Here is a 19,665-nt window from a genome sequence, read left to right as displayed (position 1 = left end):
GACTATTATTATAATTGGAAGCTGCCTCCTTTTTCTTATCATAAAACGAAAACATATTAAAAGAAAAGAACTCTATATTATTCATTAAAATGCCGTTTTGAAATAGCACTATATGGTCACTCAAAGTAAATTACATTCAAATAAAAAGCTAGTACAAGATAGAGACAACTCAAAGAGAGACTCCAAGAGCTAGTCTATGGTGGCCCGTTGGATTGGATTGGATTGGATTTGTGCAACCTCCACAACAACCTAGCTGGTCCTGTTTGAGATTGGCAAAGACAGTGGAAAAAAGAGAGATTCCAAGATAGCCAAACAAAGCCTAACTCTACAAAAGAAAATTACAATAAAAGAAGACCTAGAGGACTAATTCAAAGACTTTACCTTTCTCTCCCCTGTGAGAGTCTTTCTCACCGTTGTGTGAGTGATCCTTCGTAATTTTCGATTTGCGTCAGTGCCTGCCATATAGCTTTGGTTAGGGTTGATACCAGTCCCATGTTTTTCATGTGTGGTTTGTTTGGTTTCAGCTTTTTATTGCTCTTTTTGTTGCCTGCAATTTTTCCTCCCCTTCCTTGTAATTTTCACGATCTCCGTCTATCTTTTCACTTTTTGCCTTTGATCTCACCTTCCATCATCTGCATCATTTGGTCCCGTCATCCATAATGAAATAGAATTGTTTTGAGGTTCCCTATAAAATGAGGCATGGAGCGATATTTAAGAGTAGATAACTTGTTCCCTGTGTCTTTGTTTCTATTGGATTCTATCTAATCGTATCACATTCTGTTCTGTGATATTTAAGAATCACTGTCAATACCTCGGCGTATGTCTTGGATACCCCACCTTTTGACCCATCCTTATGTCATCAATTCTAGTCGGTTACCGCCTCTGTTTATTGCAATTTATCGCGAATCTTTGGGAGGATGTGTAGAGCTTTAACTCAGGTGTTTGCACGACCACCCTTGTTGACCGTTGTTGGTCTTTCTCGTAATTCGCCTTTGTCAGCGTTGTTGCTCGTGGGTTCTCCCTGCCTATTTCCTTGTTCTCCTAGCGGCAGTTCTTGCTGGTACTTTGAGAACGTTGTGCTTCTTTCTTCACCATTTATGGGGTTCTTGATGGTCTGATCTTAAGTGCTCATAATGGGAGGTTGATTGTGACAATTGTTGGGTGGTTCTCCTATGGTGGAGCTTCAGGAAGACTAGCATTTTAGGATTTTTTTTTTTTTTTTTTTTTTTTTTTTGTGTGTGTGGTGTTTGTTTGGGTGTGTTGGGCTCCAACCTTGGGCTTGTGACTTTGTCTTCTATGTGTTTGTAGCCCATTTTTATTTGTACATTACCTGTATATTGGCCTCTGATGTGCTTGCTTTTGTTAGTAATGAATTTTACTCTTTGACACAAAAAAAAAAAAAAAAAAAAAATTTGGACCTGAAAAAGTAAAACAGCAATCTCCATTGATCAACAATTTGAGGTGCCAGGTTTGGTTGGCTGCCTGAAAGGCTATCTGATTCAATAAAATGTGTAGCCGTAGTGTGCTAGTGCGTGTACTCTTCCTTTATCTATGGGCGAGACTCTATCCAGATCTATGGATTTCTCCAACATCAAAGCGATACCCTATCAAATTCTGCCACTTGTTGAGTGACGCCTTCTTTTATATGAGCACCCCACCATTGAATGATGAACTTTCCAGTCTTTGTCTCTGACCCGATTTAGGTAGAACACAAGGTCAAGCCAAGCCCTTACTCGCTTGAATTGAATTAATATCTTCTTCGTCTAGTTAAGAAGGGACAAAGCCTAGGGAACTGAACCATTACTCTTCTATTACATTACGGAGAAGTCCATTCCTGTCAAGATAGATAGCGCAAGCCGCCTCCACTTCGAAGAAGGACTAAAGAACTAAGAGGATGAATGAAAAGTGGGGGTAGGCAAGCCACCTGTGCTTTGAGCGCTTTCTAATCTTACCAAATAATGCATATTGCACTTTAAAAGCTACAAACCACCAAAATGCACCCCTAGAGGAGATCCTTGGAGGAAAGACTCGATGAACTGAGTAGCAGAGGTAAATGGTAGAGGATTCGCGTTGGCGAACAATAATTGGAGAATAAAGAAGGTTGAGAAATAATTGCACAACACCTTTACTTAAATGGGTTGAAAAAACTACAAGTAATGATAAACTTGATGAGCTCAAAGAATGTAAAAGTGACAAGGAATATCATGTATATGTACTTTTTCTAAAAGTTTTACAGCTTGTAAAGAAAGCCATTTATAACTTTGATATTCTTGAGCTTTTTAAATAAGTAAAGATAAATATTCCTTTGTTAGATGCTGTTAAGCAGGTTCCCGCTTATGCTAAATTTTTGAAAAACTTATGCACTTATAAAAGAAAGCATAATGAGAAGAAAAAAAAAATTGTGTTCATAGCTGCCCAAGTGATAAGATTGTACAAAGCGTGTAATTTTTGGATTTTTGCATGTAATTTTTTACTCCAACAAGTATAAAAATAATCCACAAAACTTATAAAAAATTAATAATAAAATACAAAGGTCAAGTTGGTTACAAAATACATATTTTTAGTAAATAACTTAAAAAATCAGAATACGTTACAAAAGTTCGAAACTCTTAAAAAACTTTCTTGTCAGAAATTCAAAATTCAAAAAAATCTCTAAATACATTCTAATTTTCAATTTATTGTAGGCATAATTTACTGAATGATTATGGAGGCTATAGAGAGAGAGAAAGGTGCGGCAATAGTAGAGATGTGTAATTGTGGTGTATTCTATTCCACCTCATCGTGCCTTTATTAATGAAGTCGTTAGCACAATGAGCGAATGCGAGTCTTAGATTAACGGAAGAATGCATAAGGAGATGTCCTGTCTAAACACAATGAGCTAAGTACAACGAAGTGCAAAGTTGAACTTTAGATATGGAATTTCGGATTCCATAACCTCATCAAGGATCTCATTTGCATATAACGTATGAACGATCAAAGGTATACTCAAAAGTAACACATTCAGGGTGTAGTTCAATTGGTAGACCAAAATACCGTTAGAACAACGCTTGAACTGCAAGTCAAGGCATAAACGAGTTTTCCCAAGATCCTTCATCTCAAATTCCATCTTTAGGTGCGAGGCAGTTTTCTCAAGCTCTTCTGAAGTCTTAGTGAGATTCGTGTCAACGACATAAACTATAACTCTAGCAATTCGAAATAAGACTTCATAGTTTTAACATGCAAGGGCATAATTCATCCCTGACTGATTAGATAATCACTTAGACGGGTATACCACATCCGTCGGATTGTAAGTGAACGCCTCAAACGAGTTAAGAGGGTGTTCCGTGGTTTGGAACTATTTGAACCAGTCCATGTAATTCTTCGGGAACTTACATGTACATCTCCGTATCTATATCCCTATAGAGAAAACACTAACCACATTTCATAATGCTGCTATCAATCACATGATGTTTTAAGAAAAACCTTGCGCCGTAAGACGTGCATCATATCGCAAGAGATAATGCTAGGTAAACAAGTGTCCACCTCTCGCAAAAGAAAAAGTTAACAAAGTATTCATAAAGTTATGATTAATGTTAGGAATATCAAAATTTTAAATTAATTTTACAAATCGAATAATGTTGATGTTGATGATTAAATTATAATTGAAGTGTCAATTTATGTACTTATTTTTTATTTATAACACATCATTTTACTTATAAATTTGATTTAAAATTTTGTCACTGTAGCATTATGCGGAAAGTATACATAAACACAGATTCCTTGAAATGCTCAACACACACCAAACCAAGGTCAGTTCTGAGTCTTTGACCATTTCTCCGTTCAGAAGAGAAACGCTGAAGAGGAAGAAGAAAATGATGATGGCAAGATCAAATGCAGTAAGAGCACCCACCTTTTTCAAGGTTCTTGTAGATGACTTCTCCACCCAGTTGGTAAGTCCAGCAGCGCCCTCCTATTATCTACTCTCTCTTTACACTTTGCATAAAATAAAAACAGAAAAGAAAATTCCTTTAATTATTTACCGGAAGTCAACAGAAAAAAAAATTGCTTTGTTATATCACAGTGGATAATCTTTGGAGTTCCCACGATTCGAACCTAATAGCTTTGAGTAAACAGTATTTACAGCACTCAAGTTTCATGTTATGGAGTCTAATTATTAGCAATTTGGTCTTAATCCTCTTCTAATTTCATCCTGCTCAGTGGAAAAAAAATCATAACTTCGATTGAATCTGTAAAATAATTAAGGTCTGTTTGGAATCCTTCTTGGATCCTATTTTTTGTTTTCAAACATGACGAATGTAGCTAAATTACTTAATACTCATTAGTTTCAAAATAAATAAAAAATTGGATTCAAGAAGGATACCAAGCAACCGCAAAGGATCGGGGCATAAATTTCTCCTTATTTGTGATAAAATATGTACATGGCATCCCATATCTACCATAGATCCCTGCGTAGATTTTAGGAAATTATTTCCGCACACCCTGCCTCCTGCATGCCCTTGTTTAGTTATGTCCCTTTGATTCACCTTTGCGGCCCCATATAGAGCCCCTCATTGGGGATGCTCTAACTATTTGCCTTTTGTTTTTAATTTTCATTGGCTGAAAATACGTTTGCTATGTATGCTGATCTTGATGTAAATTATATGTTGCCAGTTGGATCATAGGATTAATTTCTACGTGCATCCTGATCACTTTCGTTACAGCAAATCCCGCTGGCTTTTCTCGTGCATTTTGATGGAAAGGTACCTCAAGAGACCCATCTTCAGACCCCAGGTGGAACTTGGCCTGTTAGTCTGGAAAAACGTAATGACAGGTTCTTTTTCCAAAAGGGTTGGAAGGAATTTGTGCAGGACAATGGTTTCCAGCTTTGTGAGTTCCTAGTTTTTCGATATTATGAAAAATTGGGATTCTATGTTGACATATATGGAAGAAATGGATGCAAAAAGGAGTTTGTGGCGGTTATTAGGAAGAGGGACAGACCTCATGAGGAGGCACATGGCAATGCAGTTCACAGAAAGACACCAAGAAATCATGGAAAGCAGAATGTAGATAACCAAGGCCGAAAGGGCTTGGCTCATGGAACTGGGACTAGTCGTGCGACTCATGCCAATATTCAAATCAAAGATGAAGTAACTAATGATAGAGAATATGAATTATCGATGCATCGAAGGGCTACAAGAACTGAGAATGCTGTTGCTCTTCAGAAAGGCAATGGTTTTGAATATCGAAACCCTTTTTTCAAGGTTCCACTGCGGTTCTCATATACCCATTATGGTTATCTGGTAAGCTTTCTATGGAGTAACCCTACTAGGCCATCAAAATAAACTCACTATTTGTAATTTTGTACATGTACAGAGAAACGTAAAATCATACATATTCTGTGTAAATTTGTTTGTCTTTCAACTCTTTCCTGCTTTTCTTTTTTCAGGCTTTGCCAGGTATGTTTGTCAAGGCACATCTCACTGAGAGGCCTTCTGATGCTACCCTTCGGGTTTCTGATGGGAGAATTTGGCCTGTTAAAGTTGGATTTGATGTAGCTGGACACTGCAGATTCCTTAGCGGTTGGAGTCTATTTGTGAAAGACAATGGTTTAGAAATTGGTGATATATGTGTCTTTGTGTTGATTAACAAGATTGAGTTTTTGTTTGAAGTTGTTCTTCACCGCAAGATAGGAGCTGTGAGTCCTACCTTGTCACCAGGTAAGCAATCTGTTATGCAGTGAATTTCTGCTCCATTATGTCTGCCCTCTGCATAACACAGACATGTCTTATTGTTTCTTCTTTTAGTTTTGTGGAAGACAAACTGCAGCGGAGGATCAATTTGAGGTACGAAATCAAGATAGAAGTATAATATATGAAGCTTCTTCTGAAGAAATGCCTCCTGCAAACGAAGGCCAAGCATAAGTATTACAAGGCCAGTTTACTATATGTATATTTTGTCTTTTGTTGTTATTTTACCACCTGTCCACTGGCTCGTCTAAAAGAACAGTAATGTACCATATCAACCACTTAATTTCGATATCCTTACGTGTTTCATTGAACAGAAGGGGACATACTGCCACTCTTCATGTTAGATAGATTGTGTCCGCCAAGTTGTTTGCTCTTCAAACATCTCATCAACTAAATCATGTCCTAAAGATGAAAAATCAATACTAGGTACTAAAAAATGGACAAATATGGGTGGGCATTATTGAATTATTTCTCCATTCGAAGGTGCAATTTTTCTGTTTTTTGTTCGTGCAAATAAGCTCTAATTTAATGTAAGTTTGTTTTGTTTTTGGGTTTTTGATAACCATTAGACATCAGTCCAACTAAATTGGGGTTTCAAGATTTTGCATCCAAACTAATCTTATTGAGCAAAAATAATTAAGTTGGATTGGGTAGGATTAGAGAAAAATCAGACTCCGTTTTTTTTTTTTTTTTTTAATCAAACGATAGGTTTTGTTAAATTAGATGTTAGATTGGTAATCGATAGTGTTCGAACCCATATTGTCATGCAAGGACTCAATACTTTTCCATCACTATGGTAAATGGCCACTTTCGAAAAATCAGACTCCTATTCTAACAGTTTCTCATCTAGCAATCAATTTTGTTCATTCACATTTATAAAATTATTTTTAAAAGGTTTAGGTCCTTAATTTTCATTTGGAGAGAAAGGAACATACCGATCACATTTTGTAAACTACATGTATTATTCTTGTAATAAAAGTGGGGTCTATTTGTATGAAAACAACTCATGGTCAATTTTCATTTAGGGAAAGGAAAATACCATGAAGACCATATTTTAATATTTTATAGACTACATGTGAACCATTTTTTAAAAGGAAAACTAATAAAAATAGCTTGAAAACTTTGAGTTTTAACGATACCATGATTGACTTTTTAATGTAAAAATATGGTTTTTCGTTAAAATGAACAGTATCAGGAGTTTTTCGTTAAAATTTTCTTTTCTAAATAAATGTGGGACCTATTTGTATATAAATAATTTTCATTAAGGGGAGGAAAGTACCATGGAGACCACATTGTGTAGACTATATGTGAATCTCTCTGCTGAAAGTGAGGCCTATTCGTATTGGCGGATTCAACCTATTAGAGTGATGATTCATTTGGTCTATAAAATGTGGTTTCTTTAGCATCGTTGGCGGAAGAAAACAACAGTTTACTTTTAAAAAAGATAAATGATAAAAAAAAAGTGAAAGCAATCAATTGTTATGTTGGTTAGAGTCTTCTTCTTTAGAGTCACTACGTCCTCATTCCCTTTAGTGTAGACTAGGATAAAATATCTCATGTACTTCATGTAGTCGAAAAAGATAATTGAAAAATGGGTGTTAGTGTTTTTTTGGAGGAAATTGACAGAAGAAAGTTACTCTATGGGACACAGCTACACCTATCCTTGTGAGAGTACGTTTCTTCTAAAAAGAATTCACAAGAGAAGAAAAAAGGAAAGATAAAAATAGTATCAAGAGAAAATCGTGATGGGAACAAGAAGAAGAAAACCCTCCTTTTTCAAGGTTCTTGTAGATGACTTTATGTAAAGAAAGGCCCATGTTCTTACTAGAAAGGAAACTTGAAATTTACCTCGTTTTTTTTTTTTTTTTTTTGGAGAAACTGGATAATTTATTACCAGGACTGAAGCCAAAAAGAGACAAATAAAAGGCCATAATAGGCTAACAAAAGAAACATAATCTTTTGAAAGTAAGGAAAGAAGATAGAGACCCAGCGCTCAGGCCAAGGTCATCCCCTTACTGATTCCTACTCAAGCAACCTAGCAAGGGGGACACGGTAGTCCATCCTTGTTCAGAAAACCAACCAACGAAGATGTGGGTCTTTCAACCCAAACAGAGTTGCTTATCTCCGCACCTTTATGTGTAGCAATATAATCTGCTGCTTCATTGGATGATCGCGGAACCCAAGACCAGACGCAAGCATGGAAAGCCTTTCCAAGATCATGGAGGCGACAGAAAGAAGGCAAAGCTTCCCAATTGCAGTTTTCAAAATTCCCATTCAGACACGAAATCACCTCCAGAGAATCAGATTCCACCACTATGTTTGGATATACCACGCTGCAAAGCCAGTGTCCCAGCCTCCAAAACTCCTAGTGCCTCGGTTGTAATAGCATTCGGATCTCGAATCTCTCGCCTCCGCACAGCCAAGCACCTCCCCATACAATCACGGGCCATAATACCAATGTAAGTTGCTGTGTGACCAACCATCCAGCTTGCATCCATATTAATCTTCACCACGTGAGGGGCCGGTGGAGACTACCTAGGATCAGTTTTGCCCACCTGTTGGACTGGGTCAACCACATCAGCCCTTCAAGCAATGGCCTCAAAATAGGAGTTTGTGGCATATGATATGACATGGAGAGACTAGACGGCTGATGACTTTGTGTTGTTGAAGATCACATTGCACTGAGCCTTCTATATGTGCCAACAAGTGAAGGCAAAAAGAGTTAAAGCACAAGACCTATCTTGGGAGGATCCATTATCCACCTTCATAAACCTATCAATCCATTCATAGAAAGTAGTAATGGTACCTTTGTCAACCCGATAACCTAGCGGCAAAAAAGGAGAACATGCTTAATAGATTCCTCCTGGTTACCACAAATAGTGCATAACGGAGACGAAGAACACCTTTGTTTGAAAAGGTCCACCTTCGTGGCTAGCGCTTGGCGTAACACCCGCCACATAAAGTGTTCAATCTTAAGGGGGCATCCATTTTCCAGATATGGCTCCAAATCAAGGAATCAATCACTGATGACTAAGAAGGTCGTTTGGTTTTTCCTTTACGCAACCCCGAATGCAGCCAGTGATAACCCGCTTTGACCAAATATTTCCCCCTTCGATCATTCGTCCAAACTAACCGATCCGCCATGCTCTAGCTGTAAGAAGGGTGGTTGATTATTGAGGAAACAGTCTGACTTCGATTAGCAATACCCCCATTCAAAAGGATAGGGTGCCCCCGTTCCAAGGAAGGAATCCAACGGTCCACCCACAAATGTGTGTTCTCCCCGTTCATGATTTGCTAATGGGCCCCTTTGGTGATCAAATCCCTTCGAGCCGAGAGAATGGACTAGGCCCATGAGGTAGTACCACCACGCTTGGCATTGAAGAAAGAAGTCTTTGGGAAATAGCGTGCCTTTATCACTTGGGCCCAATGAAAGGTGGGCTCATGAATAAGCCTCCAACACTACTTTGCCAACAGTGCTAAGTTGAATTCGCTGAAGTATCGAAAACTCATTTCGCTCTCCGTTTTAGAAATACCCAGCGTCTCCCAACTCACCAAATGGATTAGGTGTTCACCCTCCTTTTGGCCCTACTAGAATCTAGCAAGGGTTGCGTCAATGTCACGGAAAATCATGAGTTTTAGGAAAACAAAACACATTTATTAGGTACGCTAGGATAGCCTATGCTACTATTTTAATTAAGACCTCCATGCCCGCTTAGGAGAGGAAAGATTGCTTTCATCCTTGAATTTTTGCCATTATCCGATCCTTCACATGGGCCAAGACCGCTCGGTTCGACCTTCCCCAAACAGTCGACCTTTGTTATATATATATATATGACAATGGTTTTATTATTACCTGAGTAATTCTGTTCAAGTGTAAATGATTCTGCTAATTTTTTAGTGTTCAAGAAATTTGAATGGTATGTATGTTTTTGTTGTTGTTATTTTGTCACGTAATCTTGTAAGACATGTAGATGAATGGAACTCACATGCTCTCTAGATCTAATGATCCTGAGCCTTAGGATCAAATAATCCGGACTGTTGAAATTTGATCCAACGGTTACAAACAGGTGGCCTCCTAAAAGTTATAATAATTGTGGCCGTTTGATCAAATTTCAACGGTCTGGATCATTTGATCCTTAGGCTTAAGATCATTAGATCCAGAGAGAATCTGAGTTCAGATGAATGAGGTTCACATTTTGTATTTGTGGTCCAAGAGTCATAGCTCTGCCACCTATCTTAGTTTTATAGGATGATGAATTTTAAGGCTGAGATTGGTGTGTGTAAGAGAGAGAACCCTCTTTTCTTTTGTGTCGTTACTGAGCTCATCTGCTCATTGGAATGGAATGAACAACTTCTGAAATTCTGTGTCATTCACTTACATTCTTCCACGAAATCTAATAAAGGACATTCCTCCACTCTTTTTCAAATTCTTCCATAAATCAAAATACCAAAATATCAAACACTAACAAATTCTATTTAACTTGTCCAATCTAGTCTCCCTGAATTTCATGTTTTCTGTTTATTGTAATCTAATTGGTTCTTAATCCCAAAAATCTGTAGAGTGCTTAAGGCTTTTTTTTTTTTTCCTTTTTTGACAACGATAGGATAATTACACTAAATTCATTTAAACCACAAGAGAAAGGGATTCAAACTTAGAGTGCAAAGGATGGTGGTTAAACCCAGGTCTGCGTGGTTAAGGTATTGAATTATTTAAATCTGTACATGAATCAATATTTACGGTAGATCTTTGTGTAGTTTTTTCTTACGTTACAGAAAATCCCGCCAGGGTTTTGCATGCATTTTGATGGAAAGGAACCTCTGCAGTCCCTTCTTCGGACCCTGGCTGGAACTTGGAGTGTTGGTGGGTTCTTTTTCCGAAAGGGTTGGAAGGAATTTGTATACAATGGTTTATAACTTTGTGAATTTGTAGTTTTTCAATGTGCTGGAAATTCAAAAGTCTATGTTGACATATATGGAAGAAATTGCTGCAATAAGGAGTTTATAATGGTACTACGGCATTTTATAAACATAACTATCCCCTCGAAAAGGTACATTGTAATGCAATTCAAGGAAAGCAGAATGTAGATGGCCATCACTTAGGCTCAGCGAGTGGAACTATAACTAGTCAAGTCACTTGTGACATAAAAACTCAAGTAATCGATATTGAATCTGAAACATCGATGAATGTTCACTTGTGACAAAAAAATAATTGAATGCAAATGTGTGATCAAAATTAAAATTGAGAGAGAATGAAAATTGAAGACATGAATTACTAGTCAAATAAAAATTTCGATTTTGGAAAAGAATTTGTTCTGAAAGAGATTTACACCCTAAAATTCATAACCATCTATTTGTATAAACAATGAAAAAAGCAAAACTTAAGAGAGCTGGTTGGATTAATTGGAACACTGTGTCTGTAATTTCATTGATCCTTCTTCCCTAGGCGAAGAAGAAATCAAACAGAGTACTATAGCTTTAAATTTAAACAAAAAGTATTAAAAGGATTACTAAAACTACTAAAGCAAAAAACATTACCCTAAACCCTACCATTCCGGAGCCCAATAAGGTGTGGATCTGCCTCAAATTTACCTTTTTTAGTTGAGCTCTTCAAAAAGCTACGATAGCTTCAGCTTACCAGGCCCGAGTTAATTAATTAGTTAAGCTTTGGAAAAGTTAGCTCCAATCTACTATTTAAGATATTTTCTTTTCAAAATAGTTTAAAATATTTTTAAATTCCTCAAAATCAAACATACCGAAATGAGTTTTTCTTTTAGTATGTTAAGAGAAAATAGGATTGAGAATAATATAAACGCCAATACACAATGTGTACAAAATAAAACATACCAAAATAAAAATAATGTACCAATATTAACAATATATATCAAATCAAATGTACCAAAATTGTAAATAAACGTACCAATTAATGATTTTTGTAAATTCAAACGTACCCACAGATAATATATACGTAATGTATTGTACCTAATAATAATTCGTCAACAACTATACTTAAAAAAACAGCAAAAATAAATAAATAAATAATTTCACAAAAAAATTGAAAAAATTACTCGGAGCTTTTATGTTGATCATTAACTATTTGAAAAAAAAAAAAAAAAAAAAAAAAAAAAAAAAAAAAAAACCATTTGATATGGTTAGTTATACGTGGGGATGAACTGATGTTTAGGCAATGTTTCGGGCTATTGGGATTGGGTTCTCTCGTTCGCTTCCAGCAGCTGCTGCCCTTAATTGGGTCTTGAAGGATGGACTTGGACGGTTGAGTAGGTGTATCTACACTGCTAGTCTAGCATCTGCTTTTTCAGAGGACTAAGGAAGTGAAATGTCCTGAAAGATAGTGTACTATCACTGTCTCATTTTTGCGCGCTGCTTGTGTTGAGGAATCAGGATAGACTCGAAATTCTACTAAATAATTGGATCGAGTTAGGTTATGTTCCCGCACCTGCACAAGTAAGTACAGAGGAAGGAGCTGGAACTGCTGACGTTATCATGGGTTTGTTGCAGGTAAAATGAATTTTCTTGGATTATGAATCATTATTAACTTGGTGTGTTGCTTGCACCATTAAATATCTTCTGGGTCCTCATGTTTTGTCATTTGTATGATCATTTGCTGTGTAGGCATGCTATATCCGTAAAGCCCTTCTTATAAATAAGTATAATTGGGAGACGGTGGTTGATGCTAGAGATGCATTAAGCAATTGTGAAATAAAGCAGTAATGATAAATTTTTTTGCAAATGTGCTTTTGGATAAAAATAATAATAATAATAATAATAATAATAAAAAGTAATATTATAGTATTTGGTAAACTTTTATGTAAAACAATTGTAACTATGTAAAATAACCAAAAAATATATAATATTATATGTGCCATTAATTTAATTTTCTTAGTGAATTACTAAATATACTTTTTTTTTTAAAAGAAAATTATTTATAAACTTTATCTTAAATATTAATTTGTATGACAAACTACTTCAATTGAAATATTTTAGTCCAATCCATGTTTCATGAGGTAATTAACTCTTTATTCTCATTCTTTTGGTTAGGGTAATTACGCACACTGTTATTAAGCCATTTGTTTCTCTTTTTTCGATACGGGGACGTCATGAAGAGGGATATTCGAATACAGGACCTTGGTGTATGAGTGACTGTTATTAACCATGTACAAACCCTTGCTATAAAGCTATACGTGATATGTACTGGGTTTTTAATATTTTTTTTGTACAGGGTACGTTGGACTACCAGTTTACTCAACTACAAGAGTTGTAAGATTCAAGCAATCCCAATTTTGTTGCTGAAATAATCAAATTGTTTTGTGACAACACAAAAAAGGTTATAACAGAGTTGGAGCAATATTTGTAATAACCTAAAAAGGTCAAACTCTTGGATGCAAGGGGAGGTTCAAGGTCACGCCTTTTCACTACAGAATATATACCTAAACCCTAAGATAAATCAGAAGCAGCGTTCACATGATAGGATCACAAATCTCAAGCACCAATGCTTTACTTGCTATGGCACTAGCAACACCACCATGCTTCAAGCTCAGTTGTGCATTCGTAACCTGCGAATTCCCCGTTAATCCCACCTTCAACATATACTCATGGATCCTCCGACCCACAATCAGCCGACAAGCACCACTCATGACAAGAAGCTCCATAAAATTTGCATTTGCAGGAGGACATGTGGGTTGCACAAGATATACATCACACCCAATTCAGAGCAATTGAGATAATGAACAAGATAGAATCCATCAATTTTTCTTACTTCTCTCTCAATTTTTCTTGTTTCTTCCACAAACCCTACTTTGTTCCCCAATTAATTTTTTCCACAAACCTTTGCTCTTCCCACCCCTCTTTCACTCACTCTCCCATCCCCAAATTTAAAAATCCAAACAAATAAACAACGAAATTTTAGACAAGAGAAGCTTACCATAGGAAGGACGCCGAGCCGGAGAACGTGACCTGGAGAACGAGAGAGATCTCTGGGAGAAAGGACGGCTTCTTTCAGATCTGGGGTAGCAAGCTGAAAGCTCCAATCTGTCCGTCAAGTTTTAGGATCTGTATAATAGTAGAAAACAATTCATAGAACAAGGAAAAAGGAAAGACTTGCTTAAAATATAACGGATTTTTTTTTTTTTTTTTGTTTTTTGAAGAGATGGCTTCACACCTGAAGGATTTTTCTGAAACAGAAAAGGAAAGTGAGAGTGAGAGAGAAATCTCAGAAGGAAGCCGAAAGTGGGTTCTGGGAAAAATGGGGAAGACAGGGTGAGAAAGGGGAGGGTAGGATTGGAAAATTGAAAACTTCATTAACTTGTTACTGTTCACTCGTGTTTTGTTGCAATAAGCTGATTTTTTGAAGCGGCCTTTTCCGGGTTTTAGCTTTTTTTTCTCTCATAATTTTGAAAAAAAAAATTGATTTTAAGTGTTTATCAAACACGTAAAATATCCTAACTTTTTTTCATATTCATTTTTTTAAAAGTTAAGCTAAACCAAACTAGGAGTAAATTGGCCGTGCACAAGGCAATATGAACTTGTTGACCCAACAAATTGTGTCGTTGGGTTGGGGTGCTAAAAATACATTATTGAGCACGCAAGAACAAGTTCGGTACGGTTGTGTAGATGACCGAAGATTCCGTATATCATGGATCCTTGTTTTTTCCCTATCTTGGCCTTCGGTGGTTTCTCCTTCGTGTATGGAGAATCTTGGGGATTACACGGAAACTCAATTGTAACTATTTTGTAACGGATTGTTTTACTTCGAAAAGTAAAACAAACTCGCATCTGTATTGGTTATTTATCAGTTCTTTTTCTTCTCACTTGAAAATCTTGAAGCTGCAAGGCAGGTGAAAGGCAACGATCTTTCTATTGCTCATATACAAACCATTATATTTACAGTGGAATTGATCAATGTCACACAAATGTATAACTGGATTTACAAGCCATTTTGGTTTTGACATCAATTTGAAAAGGAGCTTGCTTCGGTGCTATAGACCGAATAATCAAAGCCAAAATTGGCCCTCTCTTCGTCCCATTTTAAAATCTCCCTCGAATATTTAAGAGCTGCATCGACACTATCCGGCTGCAATCCTTTCACCACGGAAACGTACAATTTCTTCCCGGTTAGAGAAGAATAGAGCCTCTTGAACTTTGCTGCAATGTAGTGAGCTCCTAAATGACCCAATGAGGGACTGCTGTTAATGTTGTTGCTGTTCGTGTTGCTACTCGAACGATGACGACTCATCACTGGACGAAAATCTTCAAACCACTCACACTGATTTAACGGTACCCGTTCTACCTTATCCTCAAATAAATCAAACTTGTTTAGAATCAAGAGGAAGTCCATCTGTTCAAAGGTTGGATGAGCAACGATGCTTTCAAAGAAAGTCCTGGCCAGCAACATCTTGTTATTGAAATACCCATTCCCATCAGCAGAGAACTGATCGTAGTCGCTCAAGGACATGCAGAATATGACCATTCCAACATCTTCAAACATCTCTAACCATTTACAGTTTTCTCCAAGTCCTCTTGCATTTACTCTAATAAGTTCGTACCTATAAAGCAACGAAATAAAAGAAAGGTTAATCACCAGTCAAACCCCTGAAAGCAAGAAAGGAGTATGTCTCAGTGACCCGTAAAACTGAGAATTAGCCGTCAACTCAAGTTCGACAGTACCAGGGAAACAAACAGCATATATCTATGTTACACTGTTAGCTTTAATAACTTCAGTTTTCCAAGCATCTAATCTATTTGCTTGCATAATTTTTACCACACTTATCCGCACGTGAGCTTTAGCGATTATGATTAATATTAATAAGCAGCTCAAATCCACTTGACTGTGCAATATAAAGGAGAACGTACCTAAGCAAAGAGTCATGCTGATCACTAGTATTGATGGTATCTTCAGATTCTGAGTTGGGAAATGAGAAGTCCACACAAGCAAGCCCATTAGATGAAGTGACACCTTCAGCATATAGGATGTCTAGATCTGTGGGCTCGTAGTCTATTCTTAATATGTCAACAGCCTGAAAAGTGAATGAAGACCGGGCCCATTAGATTAAGCAAAAGATAGTACTATGATTACTATCGACCAGTATTGAGTACCATGCAAACAATTTACAAGAGTTAAACAGAGGACACAGAACGTACCCTCTCTAGGAAATAAGTAGCAACACTAGGTAGCATTTCCAATTCCCTTCTCCGCGTGTATGTGGCCTGAATGGCTGAATCATTCCACAATTCCTCAACTAATGGTGCATATTCACGAGTAGCAGCTGGAAAAATGGCTTCCAGATTGCCTGACACCATAGTCTTGAGAAGCCAATCAGAGAACGCTTTCAGCCTCGGACCAACGGAGTACAGAGTTTTGTCATTGTTCCCTGTTGTTAACCAGCACACAATTTCTCTAAGCAATATATCAATTTCAACATGGTTATTCTCAATGAAACCCTCTCCAAGTGGGATGCAGACTAACCAACCTGACTAGTGTAATTATAATATGCATAGCTAATCAATCAATGCAAAAGGAGAGCTGAAGCGTAAGAAGTTACATTAATTAATAATCTTCTGTCAAATACCAAGTCCTACATAACTTTTGTAACGTGTTTGATATAAATATCTTGTACAAATTGATATCTATTGCCATTCCTGTATATAATTCAATTTCCCATTCTGAACAACATAAACAGAGGTTATGCACAAGCACACATGTATCGAGTCAAAGAAGATATGGAAAAAGTTATACAATTATATAGACTCATACCATTGGCATCTGTTTGACTGGAAGAACATTTCTTCCTCATCCCATCCAAACATTCCTCTTCAAAACGCTCACGGCCCTCAAGAAGTATACCAAGATAACCATACACATTACTCTGTATTTTACATTTGATGTTTTCACGCTCATCCTCCAAGAAAGGGACAGCTTTATATAGAATCTTGGCCTGGAACAAACATTCATATGTGAATGGTTACGGTTTATATTTGGCAGAGAATAAGAATTATGTTCTGAAATACCAGATACAACTTAGAACTGAAAACTCGGTACAAACTTGTTGGCTAAGAAGTCCATCCCAGTCAAGCCATCTTAATTCAAAGACTCATTGACTATTCTTTTCTAGTAAGTGTGCTTAATGCATGCAATAAATCAATTATGCATGCAATAAATCAATTCAAAATCCCATTTAGATTAACAATACAATTTTTAGCAAGTACACTTAAACAATATCAACTGCATATAACTTATAAGGCAGAAAGCTTGAACTAGAACTTGTTTTCTCATTTGAGGTCAATACAAAAACTAGATCTTTAAGAAGCAAGCAAGAAATGTAATTAATTATACACCAAGAAGGTTTTTGCTATTACAGCATCCACAAATCATTATGATTAGGAACCAGACCTCTAGTTCCTACATACATGTGATACACATAGGTTGATGCGGAGATATGATCTATCTCTTGAAACTCAAAACTTGAAACATCAATTGTTCATTCAGCTTCGGAATTTACTATAGATCAGTCATCTTTGCATAAACAGAATAGAAATGATACGAAGGAAAAATAATTTCAGATAAAATCAATCACCTGTTTAAATATAGTACTTGTTCCGGAACCATTACATCCAACTAAAAGAATCTTCTGAAGAATTCTCCGCTCAATGTAATCAGGGACAACTCTACTACCCACATAGTTGAAGGATTTTCCACAAGGAGTTGAAGATTTAGAAGGGACTGGTAGTGACAAGGCAGCACAGACAAGCTTTGTTCCAGCCTGCAAAAGTGATTAATAGTAGTTTAATATACATGAAAACTTAAACAAGCAAACGAAACATAAGAATGCAAGTATTCTCGGAATCCATACCTTGCCCCATATGTATCCTTTAGTATTTTTCTGGCCCTCCTCTTGGTATGACCCATCCTCGTTCACCCAAAAATGTGGGTTACCAGCACATTGAACCCCAGCCAACTGCAATGTTCAACAAAAGGTGTTAATGAACCCTGCATATTAACCAGCTGCAACCTGCATCAACAATTTCATATGCCTAGCAATTCCATCCAACCTGCAACATCCGAAGCTCGACTTTGGTAATTTCCCGGCCATTTATGTAAACCTGTGTGTTCCCATTGCTAGCATTTGCCTTGATGGGACCCCCAACACTGAGGTGGGGACTAATGATCTTGGAAGGCTTCTGCCCTTCCTATTAAAATTCGACAACACCGCGAAATTTCACAAGCGTGTTAGCACACTGAGGAAACAACAAGAAACAACAAAATAAATCTAAGTAAACCATATTCACCTTTCCCCAAAGACCAGAAACTTTATCATACCAATAGTTTCCTGGTTTTAATTTCTTCGGCGGATTAGGGCAGGTTTGTAATAGAACCAGCTCCTCATGACAAAGAGGCTGTCCATTAACACAAATATAATCCGGGGGTAGCTGATTTGCCTCACAAAACTTTTCGGATTTCATCACCTGTCGAACCTCCAAATCATTCAACAGCCGCTTGAGCATTCTAGAGCACTTCCCCAAGCTCCCTCTTTTCGATTCATCAATTGGAAACCCAATACAAGTCACACATTTTCGACCTTCGGGCATTGATCCCATTGCTCTAAGCACACAACTACTACAATACTTAGCATCACAAACAATGCAAACCTCCTTCTCAGTAAACCTCGTCCCCTTCAAACATCGGTAGCACGCCTTCTTCTTCCCTTTGCTCTGAGGCTCCCGCTTCGCCTGCACAACCTCAGCCTCGTCTTCATCAGCCCCATCATCCGACTCAATGTCCCGAAAAGTCACCACCGGCGGCCGCCGTGCATCATAATCCAAAGCCTTACTGGATGAAACACGAGACGACGGATAGTCCAAGCTCAAAACCGACTCCGTGGAGACCCAGTCCAGCTCAGGTTCTGGCCGGTTCGAATCACTGTTGAAGTCCACACTCTCCTTCCCGTCACCAGTCACATCGGAAAACTCACCCGACCTGTTATTCAACCCGTTTGAAAACTCCGACGGGCCGGAGCTGCTCAATTCACGGGACAACGCACACCCAGCAACACTCTCCACACCAGTCTCCCCAAATCCAATCATCGACGTCGGTGAAACAGTCGATTCAGAACCTTCCAACTCCTTCGTGTAATCCTCGCTGCCCCGATCAAAAACGGAAGTCGGAGACACCGTCGAGTTCGACGTCTTGAGCTCTTTAGAGAACGTTGCGGGCGCAAGCACCGGCTGGACCACCGGCAAGGTGAGCTTCTCGGGCAGCGCAACCCCTCCGACCACCGCCGCCACTGGAATTCTGTCGACGTTGATCGGAACCGCCCGAGGAAGATCGTAACTGACCGCAGGACCCTTGTACTCTATCGCAAACGAGTACTGGGTGCCGTCGTCGGCGCCGGAAGGCATTTTGACAGCAGAATCGAGCTCGGAAATGGATCGGAGAAAAATGGAGGGGGAGTGGAAAGAGTGGAAATTGGAGGGGATGTGGGTAGCGTTTGGGGAGAAGGAAAATGTGATGGAAAAGTGAGGGAAAGTGACTGGGCGGAGAAGTGAAAAAAATTACAGCGAGCTGGGTTTTTCGGATTGGAATCTTTTTTGTGACCCTTTTCTTCTTTTTGGTGCTTTTTTGGGTTGGCGGGGAGGCGTTGTGGGGTCCAGTTTTGGGGTGCTTTTGTCTTTTTGTGACGTGGTGTTGGTATCGGAGAGGACCACGGAGGGTATTATGGACTTTTTAGTTTTTACTGCTTTGGCGGAGTTGCAGCCAGTCAGATTTGGGGGCGTGGAACTGGATTTTGGATTTCTGGGAGTTCCAGTTGAAATTAATGAACTCGCCTGGAATGAAATCTCGTACTCACAATAATGGGCTGGCTTTTTTTCGGAGTTAGATTATCTTCTCTCTTTTTCCTCTTTCTCTTCCTTCTTCGTCTATTTGAAC

At 38.0% G+C, this 19,665-nt stretch overlaps 2 protein-coding genes across 2 annotated transcripts; one reads left to right on the top strand and one right to left on the bottom strand.

The window, feature by feature from the left end:
• The first annotated feature begins 3,764 nt into the window (after window positions 1–3,764).
• Window positions 3,765–6,042, top strand: LOC137728622 (B3 domain-containing protein At5g18090-like). The gene is made up of 4 exons (XM_068467355.1): window positions 3,765–3,929; window positions 4,701–5,279; window positions 5,426–5,696; window positions 5,784–6,042. Exons 1-4 carry the CDS (start codon window positions 3,765–3,767, stop codon window positions 5,819–5,821), a joined length of 1,053 nt encoding a protein of 350 aa, XP_068323456.1. The 3' UTR covers window positions 5,822–6,042.
• An 8,537-nt stretch (window positions 6,043–14,579) lies between these two features.
• On the bottom strand, window positions 14,580–19,304 carry LOC137734996 (extra-large guanine nucleotide-binding protein 1-like). The gene is made up of 8 exons (XM_068474349.1): window positions 18,027–19,304; window positions 17,790–17,927; window positions 17,591–17,695; window positions 17,315–17,500; window positions 16,495–16,675; window positions 15,882–16,111; window positions 15,594–15,757; window positions 14,580–15,286 (listed from the first exon to the last, which is right to left on the bottom strand). Exons 1-8 carry the CDS (start codon window positions 19,134–19,136, stop codon window positions 14,692–14,694), a joined length of 2,709 nt encoding a protein of 902 aa, XP_068330450.1. The 5' UTR covers window positions 19,137–19,304; the 3' UTR covers window positions 14,580–14,691.
• Between the last annotated feature and the right edge of the window lie 361 nt (window positions 19,305–19,665).

Source organism: Pyrus communis, chromosome 1 (assembly GCF_963583255.1).
Source record: "Pyrus communis chromosome 1, drPyrComm1.1, whole genome shotgun sequence".
NCBI classification, from domain to species: domain Eukaryota; kingdom Viridiplantae; phylum Streptophyta; class Magnoliopsida; order Rosales; family Rosaceae; genus Pyrus; species Pyrus communis.
Note: the sequence above shows the minus strand (reverse complement) of the source record. Positions and strands in the feature narration are given on the sequence as shown.

Excerpts from the sequence above, each read along its gene's own strand:
- LOC137728622 (XM_068467355.1), top strand. The coding sequence starts at position 3,765 with ATGCTCAACACACACCAAACCAAGGTCAGTTCTGAGTCTTTGACCATT. Across the intron at positions 3,930-4,700 it reads ATGACTTCTCCACCCAGTTG|CAAATCCCGCTGGCTTTTCT; the intron begins GTAAGTCCAGCA and ends CTTTCGTTACAG. Across the intron at positions 5,697-5,783 it reads GAGTCCTACCTTGTCACCAG|TTTTGTGGAAGACAAACTGC; the intron begins GTAAGCAATCTG and ends TTCTTCTTTTAG.
- LOC137734996 (XM_068474349.1), bottom strand. The coding sequence starts at position 19,136 with ATGCCTTCCGGCGCCGACGACGGCACCCAGTACTCGTTTGCGATAGAG. Across the intron at positions 17,696-17,789 it reads TCGAGCTTCGGATGTTGCAG|TTGGCTGGGGTTCAATGTGC; the intron begins GTTGGATGGAAT and ends TGAACATTGCAG. Across the intron at positions 15,287-15,593 it reads CAGCATGACTCTTTGCTTAG|GTACGAACTTATTAGAGTAA; the intron begins GTACGTTCTCCT and ends GTTGCTTTATAG.